General features: G+C 43.2%; 1 protein-coding gene across 5 annotated transcripts in view; it reads right to left on the bottom strand.

Annotated features, from left to right (window-relative positions):
• The window catches only part of SLF2 (SMC5-SMC6 complex localization factor 2), a 196,864-nt gene that overhangs the window by 140,777 nt on the left and 35,478 nt on the right, over positions 1–20,609 (bottom strand). For all 5 annotated transcript variants that reach the window (XM_033941811.1, XM_033941813.1, XM_033941809.1 and 2 more), the window contains 2 exons: positions 11,568–11,619; positions 5,428–6,536 (listed from right to left, as the gene is read on the bottom strand). In XM_033941811.1, coding sequence (XP_033797702.1) covers positions 5,428–6,536; positions 11,568–11,619 — 1,161 coding nt within the window. The remainder of the gene's footprint in view (positions 1–5,427; positions 6,537–11,567; positions 11,620–20,609) is intronic.

The raw sequence follows: 20,609 nt of genomic DNA on the forward strand, positions 1-20,609 counted from the left end.
AATATGAAAAATACACTGTGTGGGTATCATAATCCTATTCAGGAAACCAGGCCTCAGATTCGGAGCATACGCAAAGTCCTATCATGAACTAGACGGTCAGCGTATTCTTACAGCTCCATACTCCAGTCATAGGCCAAATAGCTTAAATTTAATTTTTTGATACTTTTCTTAAGTGAAGCTTAAATATTGTGATTAAAAGTCCAAAACTTTTAAAAGTGAAATTTAACTGCTATACTAAAATTCAATCGTATAAAGTTTAAGATTGAACCATATACAAAGTGTATTATTTATTTGATAGGCATCTGAGTTACTTTCTCAAGCAGTTTTTCTTTATGGCTTTCACGTCCGATTCTTTATTTAGCCTATTTAATGGCTAAGCCGACGCGGCCAGCGTTTCGTGGACATCGTTGTTAGTTCACTGCGTCAGGGCCAAACCAAAAGATATTAAATGCTTTATAACTGCCAAATTGAGAGCAAATGAGAACAGGCAGAAAATATATAAACGTGTAATAGTAATTATGTACCGAATGGAGAAAATATTGGCATTACAACAAGGAAATATAAAAAATTTTAAGAAAATATGGGATCCATTGACAAAATATTCTAAAGATCAGATATCTTAACACATTGATAATAATAATATAGGGTTAGGGAGGGAAATATAGAAATTAATATGAGGAAAAATGAAAAAACAAATAACAGGGGAAAGGGATTCAATATATATGATATGATATTGTACATACAACTATAATTATTATAAACTAAATATTATGCTATTCATTTATTGTAAGAATGAAAATTTTATAAATAAAAATTTAAAAAAAAAAAAGTAATTATGTACCGTATATACTTTAATATAAATCGGGATTTTGAACCATAAAATTGCCCGATTTATATTCGGGCCAGCGCCCCCCTCCAACTTATTGCAGGCTGCCACCAGGCTCTGCATCCTACCCCCCTCCCTGCCTTGTCCATCCTACCTCCTCTGTCGATCCCTGGTGGTCCAGAGGTGCAGCAGGCAAGCGCGAGCTTTCTGCGCTCCTGCCCCGCTGTTAACCCAGTCAGTCGGTGGCTGCTGCGAGTTGTGGTTTCTGCTTCTCGGCACTGAGCAGCTTCCTGAGTGTCTCCCGCAAATTCTCATTAGAATTTGTGAGAGCCAGTCAGGAAGCTGCTCAGCGCCGAGCAGTAGAATCAAAACATGCTCCTGCTAGACTGACTGGGTTAGAAGTGGAGCAGGGATGCAGAAAGCTTGCTTCTGCCAGCTGCACCTAGGACAGGGGAGGGAGAGAGGAGGGCTGGGCGCAGAGCCTGACAGGGAAGGACACTTGACTATTAAGCCGCTGACATTTGAGTCAACCATTTTTCCTCCTTTTGGGGGGGGGGAATGGGGGTCTCCCAACTTATATTCGAGTATATACAGTAAATAGCGAGAACACAAAAAAATATGAAAGAACAACCCATATAACATGAAGTGCAACCAATATGTAAGTATATTGAATCACAAGAAAAAAAACAAAAAAACAAAGGAAAAATATCATACCATGCATCTGGATAACGCATTAACTATATACAGAGCTAAATTTGAAAACTAAAGCAAAATGTACAGCTTCATTATTAAGAAATACCAAAAACTGGAAGTAGCGCTATAGAAATAATTAACAGTAGTAGTAGTAGTAAATGGCACAAGTGTGATGATGCTATGCAAATGCATAGCCCAAGAAGTCCACAGAACGAGACACTAACCCCCTCCCCCTTTTACAAAGCCACATTGATCACTGACCACCCTTGGCTGTGGGAGAGATGGCCACTCCCTCCTACAGCTGTAAAGCAACCCCTCCCCAGGCAGTGGGAGTGATACCAATACCCACTCCTTCCCATGCCAAGCAACTCCCACCCACCCCCGACACCCCCCACCAGCAGGAGAGATGCACACTCCCTCCTGCCAAGTACCCTATCCCAGCAGCAGGAAAGATGCCTAGTCCTTCCTGCTGCCAAATAATGCCCCCCAACACTGGGAAAGACGCCCACTCCCTCCTGCCAAGCAACACCCCCACCCTCGGCAGCAGGAGAGATACCCACTCCCTCCCACCGCCAAGCAACACAACACCCCCCAACAGCAGGACATATGCTCACTTCCTGCTGACAAGCAAGGCCTCCCCCACTCAGCAGCAGGAGATATGCCCACTTCCTCCTACTGCGATCAACCTCCCACCCCCCCAGCAGTGGAAGATGCCCATTCCCTCCCACCGCCAGCAATGTCACACATTCCCTCCCGGCACAGGAGGAGATGCCCACTCCCTCTCGCTGCCATCAACCTCCCCCCCCCCAATCTACGCCCCTCCCCGTTACCTTGTTTATGGTGGCTGGCTGCTCCCTCTAGCCTGCAGGCTCATCTCTTCAAAACGGCAGGCCTTCCCCTCCTTAGTGCATCCTGGGATGCACTGGGGAGGGGCCTAAAGCTCTGATTAGCCCAGGTTGTTTAAGGTCTCTAAACAACCTGGGCTAATCAGAGCTGGGGTGGGTGTCAGGGAGCATTGCTTGGCAGCAGGAGGTAGTGGGCATCTTTCCCGCTGCCAGGGATTGTTGGGGCATTGCTTGGCAGTAGGAGTGGGCACCTCTCCTGCTGCTGGGATTGCTTGACATTGGCAGCAGGCATCTCTCCTACTGCGGGTCATAGGAGGCACGGGGGGGGAGGGGGTGCATTGCTTGGAGGTGGCGGGAGGGATTGGGCATCTCTCCTGCTACCGGGGTGTTGGGGAGCACTGTTTAGCAGTGTGCGCATTTGCTGATCACTATCACCAGCGACGGGCACATGCAAATTTAGCAAACCTTCGCTACTCTCCGCCAACCTCATTTGCATGTGTGGATTTTGAAGAATTACTTGCCTTTTGAAATTGCTACAATCACGGCTGTGATAGCGGTCCATCGGTTTTTAGCGCAAAGTTTTGAGAATCTAGCCCTCAATGCCAAAATAGAACTTAAGTTTGAACTTCTGGATATGTTTGTTTTATATGGAAATAGAACCATATAGTCTACTTAGGTTTTAAGCAGAAAACAATTTTTTTTAGATAAATCAGAGTGTTGGGTCCCAATGTTTTATTGCACATTGCCTACTATAGAATACATCTGAACAGTCATTTTTAGATTTTTTTTTAAATAAACTTTTTCCTGGTGCTGCATGGTTTTTGTATTTCTCGTGTTATGGGATTTGTTTCCTTTTTTCTGTTGCATAGTTAGGGAATGCCTTGTTTTAGGCTGTTGCTCCTATGCTGTCTACTGCCCTTTATCACACCAACCCATCACCACTACCAATATACACAGAGGAGGAATGCCATCTGTATGTAGCTTTGTAAAAAAATTCAAGATTGAAGTCTGTTTAGGGCACCTAATACCTTTGGCAAATAAAAGTTCATGGTACTGTAGCCTAACAGAAGTCAGTTACAATTGAAATGGTAACCTAAATGCACAGGAAGACAACTGCAAGGCAAGAGACCAAACACATCAAGACAATTGCCCCATCTGATTTTAAAATGAAACTATTCACTTGGCTAACAACTGCCCTCACAAACTGAACATTAAACGAGGATATGGGACACATACTGATTACACCTATCCCCAAAGATCAGAAAATCTCAACAGCTCTGACATCCAACTACAGACCCATAGCAAGCATTCCCCTTTTCACAAAGCTTGGTCAACCTACAACTAGTAAACTACCTAGACAAAATTTAACATCCTCAGTGAACATCAATCAGGCTTCAGGAAAGGATACAGCACAGAAACTATCATAGCTTCCATACTAAACCACCTCTATGAGCTTTTCAGCAAAGGCAATAGTGCTCTGATTCTGCAACTAGACCTTAGCAGTGCGTTCGACCTAGTTGACCACGAAATCATGCTAATATGCCTTGATGCAATGGAACTCTTGGGAAAGGTAAAGAAATGGTTCCAAGAATTCCTAACAAACAGATCCTACCGAGTAACCAGCAATGGAAATTACTCCAACCCATGGAAAAACCCATCGGGGGTGCTCCAGGGCTCCCCACTATCACCCACACTATTCAACATCTACATCGCATCGCATCCTTAGGTCATCTACTACAAAAATTAAACTTGAAGCAGATGATATATCCATCCTAATCCCCTTAAATTAAATCACAAATGAGTTACAGATAACCTCTCACACACAATGATTGAAATAAAAAAAATGGACTACCAACTTCAAACTGAAACTAAACAATGAAAAGACAAGTCTTTCTGGCAAGCCCCAATGACAAAATAACCAGAACATCATTAAAAATAAACAACCATGAATACCCTATCTCCAAAACCATAAAATATTGAGTATCACACTAGATACACACTTAACCATGGCGACCACACAAACTTACTGGTGAAGAAATGCTTTTACACGCTGTGGAAACTTAAGGACTATTAAAAAATATTTTGATACAACATCCTTTAGTCTACTGGAGCAGTCACTGATCCTATCTATCCTGGACTACTGCAACATCACCTACCTGGGTATCCCCCCAAAAAAACCCAGTACAAAAAATTAAGTGCAAAACACTGCAGTTCGCTTAATCTTGGAAAAAAGACCATGTTAGCCCCTACTACAAAAAAATTGTACTGGTTGCCAATGGAAGTGCGAATACTGTTCAAATTTGCATGTATCTGTTTCAAACAAGTCTAGGGACTAGCACCTTCCTACCTGCTACCACACTTCATGCTACACAACCCCACACGAACAATCAGAAACATCTTTATATACCCAAAGATCACAGGCTGCAAATACAAATCCTTTCTGGACAGAACTTTCATGTTCCAAGCAAGTAGACAGCAATCCTGGCTGGGAAACTTCATAAATAGAGCCAGGCAGACCTACGGCGCATTCCGAAAATCAATTAAAACCATTCTATTTGACAAATTCATTGCCTAAACAAATGACCTTCTCTCATTATGATATTTCCCTTCAAACCTAATATAATTTCTCATGTAGCTCCAATGCCTCAGGTAACATCTCTCATATAACCCCAAGTTTTATGTAACAATTTTTATGTACCTTCCAATGTTATTATGTCTATACACTCATTCTGTTATTAAGTCTATACCCTCAACCTGTATTCTCCAATGTCATGTACCCTCCTGGAAATGTCCAGTTCTCTTCCTGTGTAATCCGCTTTGAACCGCAAGGTACAAGCGGAATAGAAATCAGTAATGTAATGTAATTTCTCTTCTTGCATTCTGTAATTTGCCGATTGTCCAGCCTTCTTTCAATGTGAACCGCCTAGAAGTCATCCAACTATGGCGGTATAGAAAAATGAAGTTATTATTATTAATGCTTTATAAGCCTGTTATACCAACAGCTATTAAGATCTGAGGATAGGCCAACCGTCAAAAAATAAATAAATTCAATAATTCACTTACAAGAACTTTTGTTGAAGTATAACTAAGTTGTGATGAAACTTCAGAAATGCTTTCTGGGGTTGCTGCAGGTGATCTAGATATATGCATAATTTCTTCAAGAGGTTTCAATCTCTCTTCATCACTGTCCAAATTATAACCAAACTTCTCTCCTTCACTTTCAAAGCTGTATTGTAGTCTTCTTCGTAATCTCTTAGTGAAATAGCTGTTAAAGTTAGAAGTAGGTGAAGAGCTGTGACTGTCAGAGGAAAGCTCTTCTTCTGAAGGCAAAGATCCAAGATTGCTATTGCTTTTTGCTGGCAGTGAAAATTCTGTCATAGCAATGAGGTTGGCACCATGACCACTGCCATTTTCCATATTTGGCTCTTTATATGATTCAGGGGGTTGAAGACTATCCTCCACTTTATGAGAAACAGGCCCAGAAATCTCTTTGCCTACTATATGAGAAGAGGTAGCAGTCTGATCATGAGAAAAAGAGTCCATACATTGTGTTTCTTTGGAAGGTTTTGAGCAAGTTTTAGATAATGCATGGGCAAAACCATTAATAACTTTCCTTCCCAGATATGTAGTAAGCGATACTTTAGAACCAACCTCAGTGGAAAGATATAGGTGCTCCTCTAATAGATTCTCTTTGTAATCTGCAGAAGGTGAATCAGTTTTAAGGCAAGAATCCAGCAGAAACTGTGAAGAGGGCAAGCTAGAACATGACTCACTGCCTTCATCGTGTGCCCAACAGTCAAGCTGATTCTCCGAGCACTTATCAGTTACTACATCAGCAACTTTAACTTGTTGCAGAATGTCACTACCAAGAGATTTTTTTACATTTTTTCCAAAGTCAGACTTATTTTTCAGAATGTCAGGTGATGTTATGAAGTAAGGTTCAGAGCTGTGCTCTTCAGATCTCTTTGCACTCTGGTAGTTCCTGCTCATTAAGTGCCTTTTTCTTTTTCTATGCAAAGATAAATGCGTGTCTCCTTCAGAACCGGAATTTCCTTTGGAGTTAAGATGGGTTAGTGGAGAGGATCCTCCTTTCTGTTTATGATGTTTATCATGGAACAACTTAGATTCAACTGATTGCGAGATCAAAGCTTGTTTGGCTGGAGATGGCCCATCTGTGGGAAAATTTAAACAAAGATTGAAACCAAGAAATATGACATACTGAAAAGAAAATCAAAGCACCAAAAAATTGTATATATTATATCTCTGACAATGAACTTGTTTTATGTTTAGTAATACCGAGTACCAACTATGCATCATTTTCAGGAGCAGAACCATTTAGAAGAATTAAATTCTAAATATTTTAAAAACAAATGCTCAAGCAAAAACCAAAAATTATTTACTGTTATCCAATTAATCCTGCTCCACAGGCAGCAGGATTAATCAGTGGAAGATATGCAATGGCACTGGGATGGATGAGCTCCTAGAAATCTAAAGTTCTGAGGATGCCTGCTCCCACCATACACAAGTTACTGCAGCCTCTTCATTTAAAGCTTAAAAATCAATTCAAGAGGCAGTGGGAAGGATTGTGTGCCTAATTAATCCTGCTGTCTATGGAGAACTAGAGAATGACAGACAAATTTTTCCCCGTCTCGTCCCTGCGAGTTCTCACGGACCCTGTCCCTACTCCATTCCTGTAAGCCCTGCTTTAACTACACAAGCCTCAAACACTTATGATTTTAAAGTGTTTGAGGCTTGTGCAGATGAGGACGGAGCTTGCAGAAATGGGGCAGTGACAGGAAAATGAGTTCATGCGGGGATGGGGAAAAAATGTGTCCCCGTATCATTCTCTATTAAGAACATCCATCACAAAATGGCCAACTTGAGGTCTCCAAAGTAGGATAGGTGCAATTACAAAACAGAAAATCACTTACAGTAACATTCTGGATTTGTGTACTAGGAATCCCTAATATGTCCCAGTGATTCTACAATTGCTGCCTTATAAGAACCCAAAATAAAAAATAACTTAATAGAAAAACAATGAAACTGGGTTATTGGGAAGGCACAAAAGTACTAATAAAGATCATATGCACAAAAGGAATGCAGAAAAAATAGGTCTAAAATAGATGCATATAGCATGTGTGCTGAGAGAAACTGAAACAGCTTCTCAGCTCTGTGGAAAAGTACTAATGGTCCCGCGATGGTGGTGGGAAGGAAGGCACTTGTGCACGCACAGTGTAACAGACTTTCAAGTTTTTTAAATGACACTGCACTTGGACTGTCTGTACTGAGCTCTGTGGATGACATCACCCACATGCAAGAATATGCTGCCTGTTTGTCCTGGGATAAAACTAGATACTTTAAGAATCTCATCTGAAACTTGTTTTCTCTGAAGAGTTGCAGTATTAATGGAACCTTCAGTAAAAAGGATCTGCTTGATTGTGCTGAGCCAGCACATCTGCAGAGGAATTTTTGAAGCTTGCATCATAGTTTAGCTATGTAGTGATCCTAGAGGAAAAAGTTTATTTTCTGACTTGCAGGGACATTTTATACTTAGTATTATCTTGCTTCTGTTGCAAGTGGTTGAAGAAGGTTGAGGCTAAATGGAGATAGACAATAGCAGTATAAATTACTTAATTTAAATAATTTAATTAATTAAAATTAAAAGTGTGTGTGTGTATCCCTCAGTGTGATTGTTAAGCTATAAAGACGACTGCACAAGCTGAAGTCCAGGCTTTAATCAATCGGCAGGCTATTTTCCAAGCCACGCCCACACCACCATAGGTATACACGTGTGTGTAGTGAAATTAATACATAACAATAACAACAACTTTATTCTTCTATACCGCCACAATCTTGCGACTTCTAGGCGGTTTACATTCAAGAGAGAAGTGCTCTGACGTGAAATATATATATATATATATATATATATATATATATATATATATATATATATATATTACTAAGTCATGGAATAGGAGGAGAAGTGCACAGATGGATCGGCAAATGGTTAGAGAACAGAATGCAGAGGGTGAGCATAAATGGGAAATTCTCGGACTGGGAGAAGGTGACTAGCGGCATGCCCCAGGGCTTTGTTCTTGGACCCATCTTGTTCAATATTTTTATAAATGACCTGGAAGAGGAGACAACATGCAATATAATCAAGTTTGCAGATGATACAAAACTATGTCGGGTGGTGGGCTCTCAAAGGGACTGCGAGGATCTTCAAAAGGATCTGAACCAGCTGGAAAAGAGGGCGATAAAGTGGCAGATGAATTTTAACACAGACAAATGCAAGGTAATGCATCTGGGAAAGAAAAACAAAGAACATGAATATAGGATATTGGGTGTGACATTAGCCAAATGCGAACAAGAAAGGGATTTGGGGGTACTGATAGACAGAACCCTAAAGCCATCGGCTCAATGTGCGGTGGCGGCGAAAAAAGCAAACAGGATGTTGGGCATGATTAAGAAGGGGATCACGAGTAGATCGGAGGACGTCATAATGCCACTTTACAGAGCATTGGTCAGACCACACTTAGAATACTGTGTCCAACACTGGTCTCCATACCTTAAGAAGGATATAACTCTACTAGAGAGGGTGCAGAGGCGAGCCACGAAACTAGTCAAAGGTATGGAGAATTTGAGCTACAAAGAACGCCTCAGAAAACTGGGACTGTTCACCCTCGAAAAGAGAAGACTGCGAGGAGATTTGTTAAAGACTTTTTAAAATATTAAAAGGATTTGATAATATTGACCAGGAAACAGCATTACTGACATTTTCAGATGTGACACGGACAAGAGGTCATAGCCTGAAACTGAGCGGCAGCAGGTTCAGGACAAATGTCGGGAAGTTCTGTTTCACACAACGAGTGGTGGGTGCTTGGAATGCTCTCCCAGAGGAGGTTGTGACAGAGACTACTGTTCTGGGTTTCAAGCGCAAGTTGGATTCATACCTTCTTGCAAATCACATCGGGGGATACGGGAAATCCGGGTCTCCAATAAGGAGCACCTAACAGGGCCTCCGCAAGCAGCCTTGGACTAAAACACTGAAAAGTGAATGAGCCGAGCAGCAGGAGAACGCATATACTTAACTAAAAACGGAAGTGATGTCATCCAACAGTTTAATCTCTATTGGCCCTATGTGATACACGTCACTCAGTATTCTACAGTATGGATCCCCATTCAAAATTCTCATTTAGTCCATGGGGTATGAAAGAATCCAGTTCTATAATCCAAAACTGCTCGCATAGATGGATGCGAGCTTTCTTATCCCCTACATATGTATCAGGTATACTTTCTATCACCAACCAATGAAGGTCTTGAAAGGTATGAGGAAAGGCTGAGTAAATTGCAGCTATACTCACTCGAGGAACGTAGAGAGAGGGGAGACATGATTGAGACGTTCAAATATATCCCAGGCCGTATCGAGATGGAAGATTATCTTTTTTCTTAAAGGACCCATGGCCACAAGAGGGCATCCGCTGAAAATCAGGGGCGGGAAATTTCATTGCGACACCAGGAAGTATTTCTTCACCGAAAGGGTGGTTGATCATTGGAATGATCTTCAACTGCAGGTAATTGAGGCCAGCAGTGTGCCAGATTTTAAGAAAAAATGGGATAGGCATGTAGGATCTCTTAGGGGAAGAAGTTAGGGGGTAGTTCATTAGAGTGGGCAGACTTGATGGGCCATGGCCCTTTTCTGCTGTCATTTTCTATGTTTCTATGTTTATACAATGAGACATCATAGTATCACTGCCTCCAACTGGAAACGCCTCACTGCCTATCTTCAGGCTGCCAGTCAGATGCAAAGCCTGACTGCACCGCCATCCCCCACGGACTGACAAATGCACACTAGAAAGGGGATGGGGGAATGCCAAATGCAGGCTAAATGCAGTGTCTAAATGTAACTCCTGCAATGACTCTGCAAGGCTGCAGACTTAAAGCGCAGAACTGAGGAATCATACCCTGGCTCAGAAACCAGTACAAGATCCTAAGAGCCAGCATACATGCGCTTGAACCCCTGCTTGGCAGTGGATAAGAAACTGTAGGGATGGCCCCAAGCTCCAAAGATCCTTATGCAGGCTGGCTAACAGGTACCACCAGGGATTGGCCTGTCACCTGCAGACCGGAATCTGTGACTTATCTCTATAGACAAGAGTCACATGGAAAACCTCTGAGCACCTAAATACCAAGACTTCGAAAAACACAGAAGAAAACAAGAAACAAGAGCAGGGAAAAAAAAAAAAAAAATTCCTTTCGGCTCACATGCCGAATGGAAAAACTGCATGTGGCAGCAGAGCTCCCTGTGACGTAGAGGAGAGTCAGAGAAAAAAACAAAACAAAACAGAGTGGATTCCTTCTGCAGATGGCTCTTGGCCATTGGGAGAGAACCTGCATGTCTAGAATGACTCACCTATTGCATTGGAAATGTATTTTGCCTTTTGATTTACCCTCGTATCTCCTCCAATTTATTCTAAATTTACAATTTAGTTTTATTGCGTGCCCCCTGGTCCTTGTATTTTTGGACAGAATAAACAAGCGATTCATGTTTACCATTTCCACCCTAGTCAGTATTTTATAAACTATCATATCTTCCCTCAGCTGCCTTCCATGCTGAACAGCCCTAGCCTCTCCTCACAGGGAAGCAGTCCCATCCCCTTTATCATTTGTTCCCTTTTCTGTACCTTTTCTAATTCTGCTATATCTATAAGATGCAGTGACAAAACCTGCACACAAAATTTGAGATGCAGTCACACCATTGAGCAATATACAAATATTGTTCTCCATTTCTTTTCTAATAATTTCCAACATTCTATTTGCTTTCTGGGCTACTGCTGCACACTGAGGAGAGGGTTTCAACATATCAATGACACTAGATCCTTTTCTTGGGCAGCGACTCCTAACATAGAACCTTGCATGAGGCAGCTATAGCTTAGGGTCCTCTTTCCTACATGCATCACTTGGCACTTGTTCACATTAAAGGCCAGCAGATATTTGAATGCCCAGTCTCCCACAACTACAAAGTCCTCTTGCAGTTTTTCACAATATTAAGTTTAAAAGAGGGATGTGTTCCAAACTTTTCACAAAAGGAAACAGCATGAGTTTCCAAAGAGGCAGAATAAAACACCCTGGCTTTTTTTTTTTTTAACACGAGTTTTTCTAAATACTGTAAGGTTGTTGGTTTTTTTTTTTTGTTTAAATACCTGAGGTAGCTTCCAACTGCATCAGTCTATGTATGAGATAAGGTCCATTTTCCTAAAAAGGAACGTAGAAATATCTGAATCAAACATTTATACAAACGAATTAAGAAAACAATTATAGTTCAGATACTTAAATTATCATTTTGCAATGAGAAAACAATTTTGATCCTAAATTCACCTAAAATGCATGACTTCAAGTGTGTTTCAGTAGAAAACCTTTACTAAACTTAAGTTTTATTTATTTAGTTTTCTATAACTTTCTCCCAAGGGAGCTCAGAACGGTTTACATTAATTTATTCAGGTACTCAAGCATTTTTCCCTGTCTGTCCCAGCAGGCTCACAATCTAATGTACCTGGGGCAATTGGGGGATTAAGTGACTTGCCCAGAGTCACAAGGAGCAGTATGGGTTTGAACCCACAACTTCAGGGTGCTGAGGCTATAGCTTTAATCACTGCGCCACACATTCCCCTTAAAAAGTATATAGATATCTTCTGCAATTACACAAAAATGGAGTCCATATTCAGCATGATTTAGGCTAGCAGGATAAGCTCCTGGACACTTAAACACACCGAGTGGACCAGCCACCGATATTCAGTGGTGCTTAACTGTACAGTGCTGCTGTATATGGGTTCCAACTACTGTACTTAGATAAACAATGCCAACATTTGGAGAAAGCAAACTTATAAAATAACTTTTTCACAAGACCTCATAAACCCAAGGCACTACTTTAATTTTTTTCGTGCCCTGTGGTATCGACTGTGTGCAGAAATGCTCTTCTTATATACTTTTACACACAGTCGTTGATACCACAGCCTAAAATTAGAAATTAAAATCAGATATGCAGTTGCCTAAAAGACCAATGATTGCACCACCCCAGTAAGGGCACAAAAGAAAATTAAATTAAAGTAGTGCCTTAAGTGTATGAAGTCTTGTGAAAAAGTTAAGTTATGTTACATTTTATAAGCTTGCTTTCTCCATATTTATATTTTTGAGTCTTCTTTTAAGCAGACTTGAGTTCTCCTTTATTTTGTTTAGATAAACAATAAATGTTCTGGAGACAGAAATCAGGGAGGAGTTGTGTGTACCTGTGATAGTTAAGTGACCTGATAGCACTGCATAAAAAGCTACCCTAACTTTGGTTGCTTGGCTATGTTGTGCCACCACTTGCATATCTCACAAGGTAATGGCCTCATTTTCCTCTGTCCTCTACTCTACTCTACTCTCCCCTCCCCCAACAAAAGCGTACATCTCTCCCATAAGCAGACGTGTGGTGATAGGGTGATAGGATAGAAAGGGGATATCATGGAAAAAGGAAAAGAAGGCCAATGCTCTATAAAGGTGGCCAAACAGGTTGAAAAGATGGTAGCGAAAGCTAAAAGGATGCTAGGTTGCATAGGGAGAGGTATAGCCAGTAGGAAAAGCACAGTTATTTACTGTTAACAGGTGTTATCCAGGGACAACAGGCAGATATTCTCACATGTGGGCGACGTCATCCACGGAGCCTGGATGCGGATAGCCTCGCAAGTGTCTTCCCACCCAACCTAGGGCACAGTTCATATAGCTAACTAAGAAGCCAACCAGGGGAGGTAGGTGGGTTGTGAGAATATCTGCCTGCTATCCCTGGATAACACCTTGTTATGTAAGTATCTGTGCTTTATCCCAGGACAAGCAGGCAGCATATTCTCACATGTGGGTGACCTCCAAACTAACCAGAATGGGATGATGGGAGTGTTGGCAATTTAGGAGAATAGATTTTGTAAAACTGCTTAGCCGAAATGGCCATCCCTTCTGGAGAAAGAATCTAGACAATAATGAGGTGAAGGTATGAACCGAGGACCAAGTGGCAGCATTGCAGATCTAAGGAAAGCTCTAAGGAAAGCTACAAATGCCGTTATGGCTCTGACTTTATGGGCTGCGACTTGACACCGTAGATGCAGTCCAGCCTGAGCATGGCAGAAAGAGATGCAAGTAGCCAACCAGTTGGAGATGGTGCACTTGGAAACTGGATGTCCCAACTTGTTTAGATCAAAGGAGACAAAAAGGTTGAGGAGCAGATCTGTGTGGCTTAATCCTTTACAAGTAGAAAGCCAAAGCACGCTTACAGTCCAGAGTATGGAAGAGCTGTTTATCCAGGATGAGAATGAGGCTTTGGAAAAAAAAACTCAAAAAAACAAAAAAAACCACTGGAAGCACAATGGATTGATTGAGATGAAATTCTGACACCATTTTAGGTAAGAATTTTGGATGAGTACGGAGGACCACCTTGTCATGATGGAAGATTGTGAAAGGTGGGTCTGCTACTAAAGATTGTAATCAATGACTTTGCGAGCAAACGCGTGAGCAACGAGGAAATCACTTTCCAAGTGAGAGATTTCAGATGAGCCGAAGCCATTGGTTCAAAAGGAGGCATCATTAAATTGAGCAAGAATAACATTCAGATCCCAAACCACTGGAGGCAGTTTGAGAGGTGGCTCGATATTGAAAAGTCCTTTCATAAATCTGGAAATCACAGGATGAGCAGAAAGGGGTTTCCCTTCAATAGGCTGATGAAAAGCAGCAATTGCACTGAGATGGACTCAAATGGATGTGGATTTGAGGCCTGACTGAGATAAATGCAAGAGGTAATCCAAAACAGAAGACAAAGAGGTAGATTGAGGATCCTTATGATGAATGGTGCACCAAGCAGAAAACCTAGTCCATATCTGGTTATAAAACATTGCCTAGTGGTAGGCTTCCTAGAAGCCTCTAAAATGTCCTTGACAGATTGAGAAAACTGTAGAGTGGCAGTTAGGTTGAGAGGGGGGGGGGCCGCCGCGGGAGCGGACTGCCGGGCACAATGGACCCCTGGTCTGACCCGGCAGAGGCAATTCTTATGTTCTTATGTCAGGTGTACAGACTGCAGATTGGGATGAAGCAGAGACCCGACTGTGTAAGCAGTTGGAAAAACTGGTAGAAGAAATAGCTTCCTGCTGCTGAGTTGAAGTAGAAGGGAGAACCACGGTTGCCTGGGCCACCAAGGAGCTATCAGAATCATGGTGGCATGTTCGTGTTTGAGTTTGTTGTCTTGAGAATGAGAGGAAATGCATACAGAAACTGATTCGTCCATTCCAGAAGAAAAGCATCTGCCTCCAGACAGTGAGGAGAGTATATCCTGGAACAGAACTGAGACAGTCTGTTGTTGTGGGGAGGCGCAAAGAGATCTATCTGAGGAGTCCCCCACTGAGAAAAAATGTGATAGAGAGGTGAGGAATTGTGTCCATTCGTGAGGTTGCAGAAGACAACTCAATTTGTCCAAAAAGTTTCTCTCCTTGAATATAGACCGCTTTCAGAAAGGTGTGAAGGATTGCCCAATTCCAAACCTTCTGAGCTTCCTGGCAAAGAGGGAGCGATCCTGTTCCTCCTTGCTTGTTGACGTAGTACATGGTGACTTGATTGTCTGTCCGAATGAGGACGACTTGATCGTGGAGAAGATGCTGAAAAGCTTTGAGAGAATTGAAGATCACTCTGAGTTCCAACAGATTTATGTGACACTGACTATCTGTGTTGGACCAATGGCCTTGAGTGCAGAGACCACCGAGATCAGCCCCCAAGCGTAGGTCGAGGAACCTGTCGTGAGGACCTTTGAAACAGTAAACTCAGGAGAGATTGGAGGGGAGCATCCACCAGTGGAGAGACTGTCTCAACGAAGGAGTCACAGTAATGTACTGGTTGAGTGGGTCGAAAGCCTGCACCCACTAAAATGCCAGGGTCCACTGAGGAATTCTGAGGTGAAGTCTGGCAAAAGGAGTCACGTGAACTGTAGAGGTCATGTGACCTAGGAGAATCATCATGTGTTTCACTGAAAGTGAAGTGAGGGATGACACTTTGTGACAAAGTTGAATTAGAGCATCCTGACATTGTTGAGGAAGGAATGCTCTGAACTGCACAGTATTCAGTACAGCTCCAATGAACTGTAGAGTCCAAGAGGGCTGTAGTTGGGATTTTGGAAAGTTGATTTTGAACCCCAAACTTTGGAGGAACCAAGTAGTGCGTTGGGTTGCTACAATAACTTCCTGAGATGTTGAATCTGATGAGCCAATCATCCAGGTATGGGAAAATCTGAAGACCATGGTTGCGCAGAGCTGCTGCTACTACTACTAGGCACTTGGTGAAGACTCTGAGAGATGATGCCAGGCCAAAGGGTAGCACTCTGTACTGAAAATGATGGATTTCCTACCCGAAATCTGAGAAACTTGAAAGAGGCTGGATGAATGGAATGTGAGTATAAGCCTCCGAGATCCAGAGAGCATAACCAATCGTTCTGATCTAGAAGGGGATACAAGGATGCCAGAGTCAGCATCCCAAATTTTTCTTTGACAAGAAATTTGTTGAGTGCTCCGAGATCCAAAATAGGTCACAGATCCCATGTCTTTGGAACTAGGAAGTAACGGGAGTAAAAAAACCCTTCTCTGCTGTTCCAAAGGAACTTCCTCGATGGCACGGAGACGAAGTAGAGCCTGAGCTTCCTGAAGAAGGGAGATTTGGGAATGATTGGAAGGATAATCTCTTGTGGGAAGACCTGGAGGAATGGAGAGTAACCTTCCCTGATGATAGAGAGGACCCAGAGGTCAGATGTAATGAGCTCTCATCGGTGGTAAAAAGATGGAGATGGCCCCTTATGGGAAGAGGAGAGGTAAGAGGCAGAACGATTGAGGTTATGCTCTGTGTGAGATGGTTAAAAAGACTGAGATGCCTTGGGTGCAGCAGGAGTCTTGAGGTTTTTGTTGCCATTGTTGCTGCTGTTTCTTAGGAGGCAGCCTTGAATAAGGAGCTGCCTTCTGGGAAAACGCCTCTGGTAGGCTGGAACAGGCCTATAACCTTTGGCGGTGGAAGGCTTTGGCTTTGGTCGATTGATGGAAGCAAATGACTTCTCATGCTCAGATAAGCACTTGGTAGCTGCCTCAATACAGTCAAACAACTCATTGCCTGGGATGTTAGCCAGTCGATCTTGCAGATTCAGGTCCATGTCCACGGTACGAAGTCAGGCAAGACGACACATGCCCACTGAAAAGTTAGTGACCCTAGAGAATTAAAATGCATCATATGCAGATTGAACAACATGCATGAGAAGTTGACCCAGAGTGTTGTGCAGTTGTTGAAACTCTGGAAGTCGATGTTGAGGAAGATACTTTAAAGAAATTCAAAAAAACAAACAAAAAAACAATCCAAAAAAAACACAGGCAAGGCGTTGACCAAATGCTTGAGATAAGATGTGAAGACAAAGTTGTAGATCAAAACTCAGGTTGTCATGATTGAATTTTGATAAAGACGAAGACCAAACTTGTCCATAGTCCTGCCCTCTCTTCCAGGCAGAACGGTGGCATAAACCTTAGTAGGATTGGTTCTTTTTAAAGAAGATTCCAAGAGAAGAGTGATGGGATAAAAGACTTCTCAAATCCCTTACAATGTACCATCCTATAGCGAGATTTCAACTTTGCTGGCACAGCAGGAATGGAATATGGTGTCTCAAGATTTCTTTTGAAAGTCTGAGAAAGAATGCCATTTATGGGTAATTTGAGAGACTCCCTAGGAGGATGAATCATTCCCAGTTCTTCTAGATACTCCTTAGAGTATACTGGGTCTGAAGAGGTATATCCTCGTTGAGGAGAAGGTGATTGAGAACCCCTTGGGGTACCTCTCATAGCAGAGAACAAAGGTGAAGCCTCTCTGGAGTATTGATACCTGAGATCAGAGTCCATAGGCAAAGATAAGCCACTTCTGGAATGGGAAGAGAACCTCGCAGGAGAAGAGCTCGACTATCGAAACTGATGAGACTTCAACAGAACTCCTCGACAAAGGAGTTTGTGGTCTCGAAGAGCCTCGATGCCTGGAGAAACGAAACCTGTCTCGAGAAGAAGACATGGGCCTCGAATGTCTTGACAGATGTGGAGAAGTATGCCTCGAATCACGGTCCCGTGATAGTCAGATCGAGTCTGGAAGATGAATGTCGAGGCGTCCTTGGCCTGTGCCTTGAAAAAGGCAACGCCTTATATAAAGAGGTAGGACTGGAAGTCGGAGAACAAGGTTGAAATACCAAAAAGGACTCAGCTCCTTGTAACAAGATATCGAGGCACTCTTAAGGTCTCGACTCTTTGTACAGAGTGACCAGGTTGAGCTCGAGGCACTGCCAAGGACTCGACTCCTTGTATTATTGCTAAGTGCTCAGGCTGGACTGCAGGAAGCAGAGTCGAGGCAGGAGTCAATTTGGCAAGCATGTTACCGAACTCCTCATGCAGAATAGTCTCCAACATGTTCTGCAAAACCAGCACCAGCATGTCTTCCTCTGTTTAGTTTTGTGATTTTTCAACCTTGGTTCTTACTACTATTTTGGACCTCGGTGATTGCATCATACAAATACTTGAAATTTTGCTTTTTCTATTTTGTTTTACAAGAGTTTATTTTTTATTTTTTTTAAAGTAGATCTATGTTTGGATATTCTTGTTAAATTCAAATATAAAAGATTACCCCCCTCAAAAAAACAAACAAACAAAAACAACAAACTGAAGATAAGTCCTGTACTCACGGCAAAGTTGCCAAAATAGTTATTCTGGGTTCTCTGAAGTATACTGCTTTTGCTGCTTACTCATCTTAACTTATTTTAAAAACAATGGATAGAGCAAAAAGTGTGAGAGGTGGGGAGTCAGCAAATGTCAAAACTCCTCCAAGATTATCTCTTGGCTCCAGGCAAAAAACAGCTTCTTAAAAAAAAATTTAAGCAATGACCCTTCCACCTCCCCCCCCCCCCCACACACACACACACATTTTTTTGACTGGAGTGGTTACCAGTTTTCCAACTGGACCAAAACCTTCCATCAAGAGACTAGTCCAGAAGTTGTACAGTATACCTCACATCATTTTCTGGGAACAGATACTGAACACACTAGAGCCATAATTGTAGATGGTCTCCACATCTACCACCCGACAGTACACAACACACAAGTTCTGGATTGGTCTGATAAGGATGCAAAGGAATAGAAAGCTATGGGTTTAACAACAAGTTTTCTGCTACAGCACTGGCTTCCATCTAAGACAGGACAAGCAAATGTATGTAGACCATTGCGTATTTAGAATCTTGACAGGAGTCCAACACCAAGTAGAATAACCATCTTAGAGAAAGCACAGTTACTTACCGTAACAGGTGTTATCCAGGGACAGCAGGCAGATATTCTTAACACATGGGTGACGTCACCGACGGAGCCCTCGGTACGGACCTTTTTAACTAGAAGTTTCTAGTTGGCCGCACCGCGCGTGCGCGAGTGCCTTCCCGCCCGACGGAGGAGTGCGTGGTCCCCAGTTAGGATAAGCTAGCTAAGAAGCCAACCCGGGGAGGTGGGTGGGACTATCTGCCTGCTGTCCCTGGATAACACCTGTTACGGTAAGTAACTGTGCTTTATCCCAGGACAAGCAGGCAGCATATTCTTAACACATGGGTGACCTCCAAGCTAACAAAGAGGGGGGGGGGATGGTTGGCCATCATGAAAATAAATTCTGTAACACCGATTGGCCGAAGTGACCATCCCGTCTGGAAAAGGCATCCAGACAGTAGTGAGTAGTGAACGTGTGAACTGAGGACCAAGTGGCAGCCTTGCAGATTTCCTCAATGGGCGTGGAACGGAGGAAAGCTACAGAAGCAGCCATAGCTCGGACTCTGTGGGCCGTGACAGCACCTTCCAGTGAGAGACCGGCCCGAGCATAGCAGAATGCAATACAGGCAGCAAGCCAATTTGAAAGTGTCCGTTTGGAGACAGGACGACCCAAACGGTTGGGATCGAAAGACAAAAATAGCTGAGGGGATGTACGGTGAGCTCTGGTACGATCAAGGTAGTAAGCAAGGGCACGCTTACAGTCCAACGTGTGCAACGCCTGTTCTCCAGGGTGCGAGTGAGGCTTAGGGAAGAAGACGGGCAGCACAATGGACTGGTTAAGGTGAAAAGCCGAGACCACCTTGGGAAGGAATTTAGGGTGGGTACGCAGAACAACCTTGTCATGGTGAAAAACAGTGAACGGTGGGTCGGCAACCAGTGCATGCAGTTCGCTAACCCTCCTGGCAGAGGTGATGGCAATTAGGAAAAGCACCTTCCAGGTAAGGAGCCTGAGCGAAGTTGTGGCAAGAGGCTCAAATGGAGGTTTCATGAGTGCTGAGAGAACCACATTCAGGTCCCAGACGACAGGAGGAGGCTTGAGAGGCGGTTTGATATTGAAGAGCCCTCTCATAAACCTGGAAACCAGAGGATGAGCCGTGAGGGGTTTTCCGAGAACAGGCTCATGAAACGCAGTGATGGCACTGAGGTGGACTCTGATGGAGGTAGTTTTGAGGCCAGCATTGGACAGCGAGAGCAAATATTCCAATACAGTTTCCACCGCTAAGGAGGTGGGTTCCTGATGATGCCGGAGACACCACGAGGAGAATCTGGTCCACTTCTGATGGTAACATTGGAGAGTGGCCGGTTTCCTGGAGGCATCCAAAATGAGGCGGACCGGTTGAGATAGATTCTCCGGAGAGGTCAGCCCGAGAGAAACCAAGCTGTCAGGTGGAGTGAAGACAGATTGGGATGCAGTAGAGACTGATGCTGCTGTGTAAGTAGAGTAGGAAACACAGGAAGAGGAATGGGCTCCCTGGAGCTGAGTTGGAGCAGGAGGGAGAACCAGTGTTGACGAGGCCACCGAGGTGCGATGAGAATCATGGTGGCGTTGTCCTTGCGGAGCTTGGACAGGGTCCGCAACATCAGAGGAAGTGGAGGGAAGGCATACAGGAATCGATCCCTCCAATCGAGTAGGAATGCATCCGGGGCCAGACGGTGAGGAGAGAAGAGTCTGGAGCAGAAGAGGGGCAGCTGATGATTGTGAGGTGCTGCAAAGAGGTCCACCTGCGGAGTGCCCCATCGAGCAAAGATGGAGAGTAGAGTCGGAGGATCCAACGTCCACTCGTGAGGTTGAAGGATGCGGCTGAGATTGTCGGCCAGGGAGTTCTGTTCGCCCTGGATATAGACCGCTTTGAGGAAGAG

Source organism: Geotrypetes seraphini, chromosome 4 (genome assembly GCF_902459505.1).
Source record: "Geotrypetes seraphini chromosome 4, aGeoSer1.1, whole genome shotgun sequence".
Lineage (NCBI taxonomy): Eukaryota > Metazoa > Chordata > Amphibia > Gymnophiona > Dermophiidae > Geotrypetes > Geotrypetes seraphini.